Consider the following 9,686-nt stretch of genomic DNA (forward strand, 5'->3'; position numbering starts at 1 on the left):
GTACTTCAATATTTATGCACGTGATTTACTTCCGCTTCTGTCCAGGTTCTCAAGCCAAGGAGTGTGCCACAATTGTTTCAGTTCCACGGCATGAGCTGTGAAAGAAAACAGGCATTTTCCACGGCTCTAGCTTCTTTCTCAGCTGCAGCAGATAACATAGCGCTACAGTTGAAAACTGACAAGGCAAGCTATGATCAGGTTGAAAACGGAAACGAGGGCACCCTAAGCGGTGTCCATGCTGTCCATTTATTATGTAAAACTGCTCTCTCTCAACTAGAGCCTCCGGAAGAACTCTCACGTCTAGGAAAAGAGAAGCATCTCCTATTGTTAGAATGTCTCCGTGGCATGGCCCGCTGCGCTTTTAAGGCGGGAGAACTTCAGAAGGGTTTGCAGCTTGCTGTAGACCTCGACAGCCCTATCGTTTACCGTCAGTGCGCTGAATCTCTGCTGAGCATTCAGCAGCACCGGCACGCAGCTGCTTTGCTTAGCAGAGCAGGGGATCCTGAACGTGCAGCTTCAATCTATATTGAGGTTAGACCACAAATTGCTGTTGCTCAGTAGACACATGATCACATCCCTTGTCTGCCCCACCACTATCGACCCAAGTCGAAGCTCCAGCTCACTTCTGCTTTCTCCTATCTGTGACTTTTTTCTTCCCCGAATTTCTTATTGGTACAAAAGTTATTTGTGATAGACTCGTTCTGCTCGTGGCCCTGCTTGCGTGTTCCTGCAGATCGGCGAGCTTGACCTAGCTTTACCCCTTCTGGGGTCTATTAGCACACCTGGCAGGCTTTTAGAATCATATGCCATTGCCGTCGAGCAGCAGGAGCCGCTTGAGGCGCTTCGTGCATACGCCAGGGCAGGTGAATTTAAAAGTATGGTGAGAATACTGGTAAGCAAGGAATTTGGCCAAGAGCCGCCGTGGTTAGTGTTCTGCCAAAGTGGATTTCGTGTGAGGCATGGACCTAGCCAGAATACGAAGATGAAGGCCAAAGTCAAAGGGTCGTTCTGCTGATCCTTCAGCATATTCATTGTGATATCCTGCCCTCTTATTTTGCGCATGGCTCTGCGAGCAGGGTCTCCGTCTTGGCCGATGGGAAGAAGCGAAAACACTTGTTCGCAGAGTTCGCGACCAAGAAGCAGCTGCAGCCCTCGCAGATTGCTGCCGGTCCGCGAAATTATTTCCTTTGCAGGCCTTAATGCTTGACAATCTGCTTTCGTCTTATTTGCTTCCAAGCAGATGACCTCGAAATTGGGTCTTGTGGCTGCTTAACAAAGTTAATGGACCTAGCCAGAATACGACGATGAAGGCCAAAGTCAAAGGGTCGTTCTGCTGATCCTTCCGCAGGCAAATGCACAATATAAGCATTTGCCTGCTTCCCCAAAGAACAGCAACTTTGTTTCAGCTATCGACGATTATTTTGATGCCTTCCTAATGCCTATCATTTAATCGTTGCATATGCAGGGTACGCGCTGACTTTCAAGGGGCTGTGGAAATGCTTTGTGTTAGCGGAAATGTGGAAGCTGCAATAGCCCTTGCTGAAGAGAGCCAGCATATCTCTGCCTTGGCACATGTACGTCATGTTCTTACCAGACCAGGAGCATGTACAGTGCCACGGGACATTTTGGTTCTTGCCCGCTTTTAGCTCAGTTCTTGGAGGGCACTGCGAAGGGCAGCATCAAGTAGGCGGGTGGACCTTCACACTTATGTGAAGTCTTGGCTTTAAAAGTGGTCTACTATGTGCTAGTTTCGTATGACATAGGCTCTCGGCGAAACGGGGGCAGTCGATCTGCACTTGCGGGCATCTGTTTTGTTGGAGCGCCATGGACTGTTCAGTCAAGCAGCTTGGCACAGAGCCTTAGCTCAACGACCCCAGGAAGCTCTTGAGTTGTACATTCAGGTGCTTTGTATGGGATCACGTAGGCATGTAGTGCGCCTCATTTTTTGACGGCTATTTTGGAAGTGCTGGCTTTCTCTGTAACTACTATAGAAGGAAACAATTGTGCGCACATGTTCGTCACGGCGAGCATTCAGGCTGGGGAAGTAGCTTGGCCACAAGCTGTGGAACTTGTTGCCAAGACTGGAGACTCACAGCTCCTGGAGAGACTGAAAGCAGAGCTTTCTAGTAAGGTCTTCATATGTCCATCCCTTAATATTTAGAATTCCTGGGTTTTTCCTTTTCATTTGTGGCCGAATGCTCACGTCCTCCTTCTGCGTGTTTGAGTGCTTTCGACTGTGCTACGGTTATCATTTCCATCTTCAGAGGACAAGGAAAGTTCTATTGGAAGACTCGACTCACTCCGGCGGTGAGCTTCAATGTTACCTTGCCGCGTTCACCGCAAGAAAACACGTTCTTGAAGCACTCAAAATATAAAGCGCTGCGAGCTTGAGTTAAATTAATGGTGCCAAAGTGAGAAATATTCTTCTTTACACTTGAAAGCCTTCCTCATTGCTCATCATACGCTATTCAATAGGCTAGCTCTCCTTGTGGGCGAGCCGTGCGAGGTGGCACACAGCTCTTTGGCCCTAGGTCGGCATCAGCAGATGCAAGGACTTTTTCGAGCAGCTCATGCAAGCCTCTTTGAAGCATTACAGATTCTCAGGAAAGCCAACGGAGGCTTTTTTTCAAGTATTGCATCGAATATTTTTGTTGGTAAACAGGCCTGTCCAAAATTGAAGCAGCAGCAAGCGTACTTCTGCGTTCTTCACCAGTTCGCACTTCTTCATTCACTTTTGCTAGTTCCTGGCCTATTGAAGCAGGGGGATCAGTACGGCGCTGCACTGCTACTCATGAGGGTTTCGGCATATATTACAGAGTAAGTTTCGGAGCACTGCTTTGCATATTTGGCTATTTCCGGCATCCGTTGGCTGGCACAAATGGAATTGAACTCTCATATCGGCTCTGCGGCACTTTGCCTCTATTTTGGTTTGTTTGTTGCCAGCTGGTTGACAAGCTCAGTCACCTTCAGTGCCCCTTTTTTGCGGACCAACTGTACTTGCTTCACCTGCGAATTACCAACAACACAGGGGAATATACACCGAAACGGAGAGACCCTGTTCTTTCCACAGGCTGACAGCCTGCGTCGTTCTGTTACGAAACTTGGCCAGTTCTTCTGCATAACCGGACAGGCTTACAGCATGCGACAGCCAGAGTGTGCTGTCCTGCTTTCATTCATGATTTCACCCTTTGCTTCCATTCCTTGCGACTTTGTGGCTGTGTCATCCTTGCATTTTGTGTGACAGTTTCGGAAACCAGGCGGCGTCGATCCTGACTTCAACTCTGCTCACCGGGGCTGCTGCAGGCTTTCCTGCCTCAGCTTCTTCCGTGGCAGGTGCATCATTACTTCGCCCAGAAGTTAAGTCCCAAATACCAGGTTGCCACCGTAGAGCGGTCGAGCGCATTCTAAGGCTAAAACAACCGGACTCCACACGAAAGCGTTCTACGCCCTGCCTGAAGTGCAACGCTGATATTAACGAGGATGCAGTACAGTGCTCCACTTGCAAGGTTCGTTGAAGGGAATGACACGTTTTCTGCTTCACCAAACTACTACAGAACCACCCGCATGAAGCTTTATATAGCACGAATAAAGGTTCTACCAAACGCTTTTCCTGACGCAATATGAACTGTTTGCAGAGTTTTGCACCTCTTTGTGGAGCCTCGGGGCTTCTTCTGTTAGGCGATCACTGCGCCGTGTGCCCCTTTTGCCACTTTCCAGTAAATGTAAGTAGAGACATGTGAAAGGTTCCTCTTAGAAAAACGGGTTCAGCGCCTGCTTTCCTCGCAGCAATTAAGCAGGCCAGCCCCCAGTAATTCCATTCTAACATGAACGAGCTTTGTCTGCTCAGGAATATATATACAAACAGCTTCGGAGCCATGTCCATACTTGCCCAGTTTGTTACGAGCCACTGGAAACCGCAGATTGGATAGTTATGCCAGTAGTGGATGCAGCACCGAGTGCCCTCTACATGCACAATGAGACGTCCACTGCATACTGCTAGGAATATTCGAATTCGTCCTGAGTCTCTCCTGGAGGTGGATTCCTCATTAAAAATATGATGTCGAACAAACCGCTCACGAGAAATGACTTTTTAGGCCTCCAGTTTCCTTTGAAGAAAAGTGCCGCCCTTGGGGCTTCAACTTGTTACTGGTTTCCCTCCTCTGCAAATGACGGTGCTCACGGTAAAACAACTGCAGCAGCCGATTCAGCGTACGCAAAGACCACAAGCAGAGGCGACTGGCGTAAAGACAGCTGCTTGAAGAAAGCTGTGAACAGAAGCACCAGCACTCCTAGCATATTTGATGTACTTTCACAATAAAATTTCCTGCTACATCCGCGTGCCGAAAGTGACATCGGCTACCTGCAGCTAACAAGACAACAGCCCGGAAAGCGGTAGGTAGCTGCAGTAGGTACAGTGCATCGCAATGCTGGCATCCCTTCCCTTCGATGCCAAGAGTGGAGTTGCTAAAATGCACGTAACCGTAGCATTTGCATTGCAGGCTCTACTCCCCAGTATTTAGAGGCTAGGGCTAAGGGATAGCATCCTGCAAAGAAGAAGAGTGAGAAAATACTGTAGTCCGCACGGGCAAAACGATTTTTGCGAGAATGTAGATGAGGATAGCGCGATCCACTGGAACTCCTTTAGTGCTCCTGCGAGGCAGAGATTCACTAGCTCTACAAGAGGGCCACAACAAGAGTTCGTGTTTTCAGCGTACTACAGATAAATGAGCAGCAAGCTATCAAACAATTGAGTCAAGCGTTGCCTACTATCTACTTCTGTGTACTACTAGGAAGGCTCCTCCAGAACATCAGCGCACTTGCGGCCTATTTTAATTCCAAAACGGCAAATAGTGTCAGGATCACATTGCTGCCTATCGAAACAAACTACAGTCTGGCAGTAGGATATGTATGCTGGGGCAGTTGCTGCAAATCTTCACATCGCTTTACATCGGACCGGTGGAGGAGTATTGTTGTGTTTGTATTCCGCCACGGCGGCAAATCCCCTGCTTCTTTCCTCAATTGCACTGCAAACAATGCTTTAACAATCAAAGTTGTTGAGCAGTTAAACAGGCGAATCCTGCTCTACTGTTCGGTTGACATGAGGGCGCCGCCCACAGGCTCACTGGTGAGGGGAGCACACCATGGCAGATGGTGCGTTGCTGCTGCCTCCGCGACTGCTTCCCCAAGCTTGGCGTTGCTTTTGCTTTATTGCAAATAGTGCCTGCATAAAATTTTTCGGCTGGATGAGGGGAAAAGCAGTCTCAGAGGGTCTCTAACTTGAATGCGAGGGCCTTGTGGGGTTTGCTTGTTCGACACTCGATCCCTATGGGTGCGCAGAGCCCAATTTTTGAGACAAAATACTTTTGGAGGCTATAGAGCACGTTTGCCCCTGATTGTAGCAATTTCGATCTGTTTATTCCAAGTGATTCACGCCAGGTTGCTGTCTGACTCCGATTCCGTGATGGGCTGGGTTGTTTTTTCCAACTGCCGCAACCAGCGAAGCTGATAGGCTGCTTCTTCCGGTGGAGACCTCTTCTTTTCCCATTGCAGAAGCTTTTCTCGAATTGGGAAATGAAACTAGCAGCGGCAGTAGCTTCTTGGGCGCTTCTGCACCTCTGCCCTGCTGAGAGCGCCGGGCAGTCATGGCCTAGTTGGACTCCAACCCAGCAGAACGGTCCGGTTCGCACTTCAAGAGTGTGCATGCTGCGTAATAGATGCCTTGTATAACTTGCTTCGTCCTATTTGAACCCTAGGTTTTGCAAGCGCGGTTCAGGTAAGGTGGACTTGTTTGTTTTGGGCTCTTTGTGCGTGTTGTATGGTGCGTTCAGGCCAGCATTTACAGCAAGGTGCTTGGTGGCAAGCTCTTCCTCCAGGGCAGCCGGCTTCTCAATCTGCACAGCTGCAGCCCCAGCCTCCCGTGGCTCCAGTGGCTGCCCGTAACACTCCTCTGACAGTTCCAGCTGGGGGACTCGTTCAGCAGCGTGCTCGGGTGCAGCCGCCACAGAATGGGCAAGTAGAGGGTCATACGGGCAGTTCCACGCTCACAGCAAGCGCATCATCTGGCTTATGGAAGGTGTCGAACACGGGACGAGCTGTACAGGAGCTGCAGCAACATGTCGGCGCAGTGTTGCAACGCTCCTCAGCTGGTTCTGGCTGGGGAGGCGAGACTGTGGAGGTTGTTGTGCCCGTGGAGAATCTCACGAGTGCTCTGACGGAGCTCAGTAAATTTATCCAGAGCGTTATGGCCTTCTGCGAAGCTGAAAGCATGCAGAAGGGGATGCAGGGGGGTTTCAGCCCGGCGCGTTTGCCAGCTTCGCAGTATGGCTCCGCTGGAAGGTTCCCAGTGGATGCGTTTGTTACTCAGGCGAGAGAATATGCGCAGCGCGTAACGGCACAAGTGCTTGCGCTCAGGGATTTGCTAGATGCTGTGTTTGCTCCGTCCGCGACAAGAGCAAGCGTTGCTCGTGCAGTACAGCAGTTCAGTGGGAGCGTGATGGATTGCAGAGAAGTATATCAGCTTGGGTCGCAGGTGTCTAGTGCGGCTATTGGTGCAATGCTTCCCTTTTTATCCACCTGCTCGTTCTTCGCCAAAAACGGCGCTCATGGTGCCCTCAGGCTGTGGTCGCTAGTTGGTGCGCGCATCAACTCAGCCCTACGTTATTTGTTCCAAGTACTGGAAATTATACGTAAGACAGCAGGAAGGCTTGTGGACCTGGTGTCAGGGAAAATCCAGCCACAATCCCTACTGGACTTTGCACGTTCAAAGCCATTCTTCAGGGCAGCTGCTTACATGGAGACATCGGAGGCGCGCTCAGTATCAGCAGTGGCCTACTTTAATGACCTGGCTGCAGCATTCCACAACCACACAACGTCATTGAGTTCCGGTGACGTTGCGCATGCAAGTGAAGAAAGCGTTACGCAGCACTCTGGTGCAGGAGATGACGTGCAGCAAAGTGTAGATGCAGATGAAGGAAACGCAGATTTTTCTCTCATGGCAGAGGACTTGAGCCCAGAACCCACGCAGCACCTCGATGTGGGAATAGGTGAGGATCGACGAGAAGACTTACAGACCGCAGCTGACGAAGAATCATTCCCGTGGAATGCTCCGGATAAGGCTGTAGGGCCCACCGCGCTTGATGAAATGCAGACGCTGGACTACAGCTAGGCAGGCTGGCGCGCAGTGAAAGTCGTGCTCCAGGTTGTATTGGACCCCGATCTGGGGACATGCCAATCACGTCACAGAGGAGCTTGAAGGCAGAACTTTTGTGTCGTGATTGGCGCGGAGCCGACATCAGTTCCACAGACTGCAGCTGTTGCGCCACCATTATTCTCCTCGTTGCGGGACTCGCTTGCTAAACTGGTCTCTCGTTACGATTTACAGTGGAAGAGCGGTTAACGAAGTGTTGCACATTAGAGGAAGCTCGTAACTACAGTTGGGTGTCTAGCACTACACGAAAGGTTGCCACTACTACCATGAGCACTCCGGCCAAAAAGCATTGCCCGATGCGTGCATGGTCCGTAGCGTGCACAGCGAGTCGCCCTGCTTTGTTTCGCGGCGAACCTGGCAAATGTGCAGAGGCCCACAGTGTGGTCCTGTCAGCCCGTCTGGCCGAAGGGCTCCTGATTACCCAACCCAGTGGGGTGCAAGTCCGACTGCAGCAAAGGTTCCTTAAGTGAAGCAGAAATTCCGACACCGCGCTGCACCTCCGCCACATTGCCAGTTGATCGTCTTACGTACCATCAACGTAGGGCAAAAAGTTGCAACACTCACTACTGCTCCGGACAGCTAGCATCCCTAGCAGGACAAACTACACGGCTACTCACGATGCATCCTGGCGGGCACTGCATGCGGTACGATCCCGTTCGAGTAACTGAAAGTATTGTTCTCTGTAAAGTTAGGGTCACGCAGCGGGCGGCAGCCCAGCCCAACTAGTGGGCGGCTGCCAGGGTTTCGCGCAGCAACACACAGAGTGCCATTCAGAACCGGCAAATTCAGTTGCCGTCCTTCTGGGACATGTACACTGCAAGGTCAACCAGACGGTTGGAATAACCCCACTCGTTGTCATACCACGAAACGAGCTTTACGAAGTTGTCATTGAGCTGGATGCCGGCCTTAACATCGAAAATGGAAGAGCGCTTGTCGCCACAGAAATCCTGGGACACGACCTCATCCTCTGTAACGCCCAAAATACCCTTCAGTGGGCCCTCAGCAGCAGCGCGAATGGCAGCGACAATGTCCTCATACTTTGCAGGCTTTGCCAGTCTGCATGTAAGATCAACAACTGACACATCAGCGACAGGAACGCGGAAAGCCATTCCAGTAAGCTTGCCGTTCAGTGAGGGGATAACTTTGCCCACAGCCTTTGCCGCGCCGGTGGTGGCTGGGATAATGTTGCTGCCAGCGCAGCGTCCTGCCCTCCAGTCCTTCCCACCCTTGGACGGCCCATCAACAGTCAGCTGGTTTGCAGTCATCGCGTGCACTGTTGTCATCAGGCCCTCAACGATGCCGAACTTCTCGTGCACAACCTTTGCCAAGGGAGCCAAGCAGTTGGTTGTGCAAGATGCGTTGGATACCACCTGGTGAGACGACGTGTACTCTTCATGGTTGACACCCATCACAAACATCGGAGTGTCATCCTTAGGTGGCGCAGAGATAATAACCTTCCTTGCACCGCCGGTGACGTGAAGTCCCGCCTTCTCCTTGTTCGTGAAGACTCCAGTAGACTCGCAGATGTAGTGCGCACCGACCTTTCCCCAAGGAATGGCCGCAGGGTCCTTCTCGGAAAAGATCTGGATAACCTTGCCCTCAACAACCAGACTGCCGTCCTTCACTGTCACTTCTCCAGGATACTTGCCGTGGACGGAGTCGAACTTGAGCTGGTAAGCCATATACTGGACATCCATGAAAGGATCGTTCACAGCAACGACCTCCTGAGCCCAGGAAATCAGACAACATCACAATAATCCTGTAAGATGGATAGGAAACACGAGAGACACGTGTAGTTCGAGTACTCTGCGCATGCAATTCCTGTAGGACAGCGCGAGGCACGTACAGTGTACCCAAATAAACATGCTGTGTGACTAGGTGTCCACTGGAGCGAGAACACCACAAAAGACAGCAGCTACACACCGAACAGCACTATGTCCCAAGTCTTACCACATTTGGGTTGGCCATCGCGGCACGGAAAACCAACCGCCCAATGCGGCCGAAGCCGTTGATGCCCATGCGGCACACCATATTCGAATAGTAGGATAATGGCAAGGATTAAACGATACACAACAAGAGTTCAGTCAGCTCGACAGGGGAATCCTTGTTGTGACTGCACACGTATATCGGCTGCTGCTACTCATCACCGGAGAAGGGGGTGCCCGCGAGAGGAGACGCGTGGGGGAGGTGCGGCGTGCACGGAGCACCAGCAACTGTCGGCTTGCGTTCTCAATCGTTAATAACCATTGGATAAAATTTTTACATTACTACATCTTCATGTACTTTCTATAACTTTTAATGCCTAGAGCAGTCAATCGTGTTTTGGAGGGCAACGTTACACCTGTACGAACACGCCGCATCACATATATTTGTGTGCAGCGAGAACTGCAGGCTGCACGCTGCAGCTTTTCGCCCTCGTGTCGAATTATTTAGTCCCCCTCTATGTTTGTATTGCTTGCAGTAGTAGGTCTAATGGCTG

General features: G+C 50.9%; 4 protein-coding genes across 4 annotated transcripts; 3 read left to right on the forward strand and 1 right to left on the reverse strand.

The window, feature by feature from the left end:
• Nucleotides 1-90: 90 nt before the first annotated feature.
• Nucleotides 91-561, forward strand: ENH_00055840 (hypothetical protein, conserved; the record flags this gene model as incomplete). Its single annotated transcript, XM_013583835.1, has 1 exon — nt 91-561. The coding sequence occupies one exon, from the start codon at nt 91-93 to the stop codon at nt 559-561; it is 471 nt and encodes a 156-aa protein (XP_013439289.1).
• A 1,450-nt stretch (nt 562-2,011) lies between these two features.
• Nucleotides 2,012-2,311, forward strand: ENH_00055850 (hypothetical protein, conserved; the record flags this gene model as incomplete). Its single annotated transcript, XM_013583836.1, has 2 exons — nt 2,012-2,126; nt 2,265-2,311. The coding sequence occupies 2 exons, from the start codon at nt 2,012-2,014 to the stop codon at nt 2,309-2,311; spliced, it is 162 nt and encodes a 53-aa protein (XP_013439290.1).
• Nucleotides 2,312-5,815: 3,504 nt separating this feature from the next.
• On the forward strand, nt 5,816-7,165 carry ENH_00055860 (hypothetical protein, conserved; the record flags this gene model as incomplete). Its single annotated transcript, XM_013583837.1, has 1 exon — nt 5,816-7,165. The coding sequence occupies one exon, from the start codon at nt 5,816-5,818 to the stop codon at nt 7,163-7,165; it is 1,350 nt and encodes a 449-aa protein (XP_013439291.1).
• An 827-nt stretch (nt 7,166-7,992) lies between these two features.
• Nucleotides 7,993-9,238, reverse strand: ENH_00055870 (glyceraldehyde-3-phosphate dehydrogenase, putative; the record flags this gene model as incomplete). Its single annotated transcript, XM_013583838.1, has 2 exons — nt 7,993-8,931; nt 9,158-9,238. The coding sequence occupies 2 exons, from the start codon at nt 9,236-9,238 to the stop codon at nt 7,993-7,995; spliced, it is 1,020 nt and encodes a 339-aa protein (XP_013439292.1).
• Between the last annotated feature and the right edge of the window lie 448 nt (nt 9,239-9,686).

The sequence above is a fragment of the Eimeria necatrix genome, genomic scaffold, assembly GCF_000499385.1.
Source record: "Eimeria necatrix Houghton genomic scaffold, Enh_scaff45, whole genome shotgun sequence".
Classification (NCBI taxonomy): Eukaryota; Apicomplexa; class Conoidasida; order Eucoccidiorida; family Eimeriidae; genus Eimeria; species Eimeria necatrix.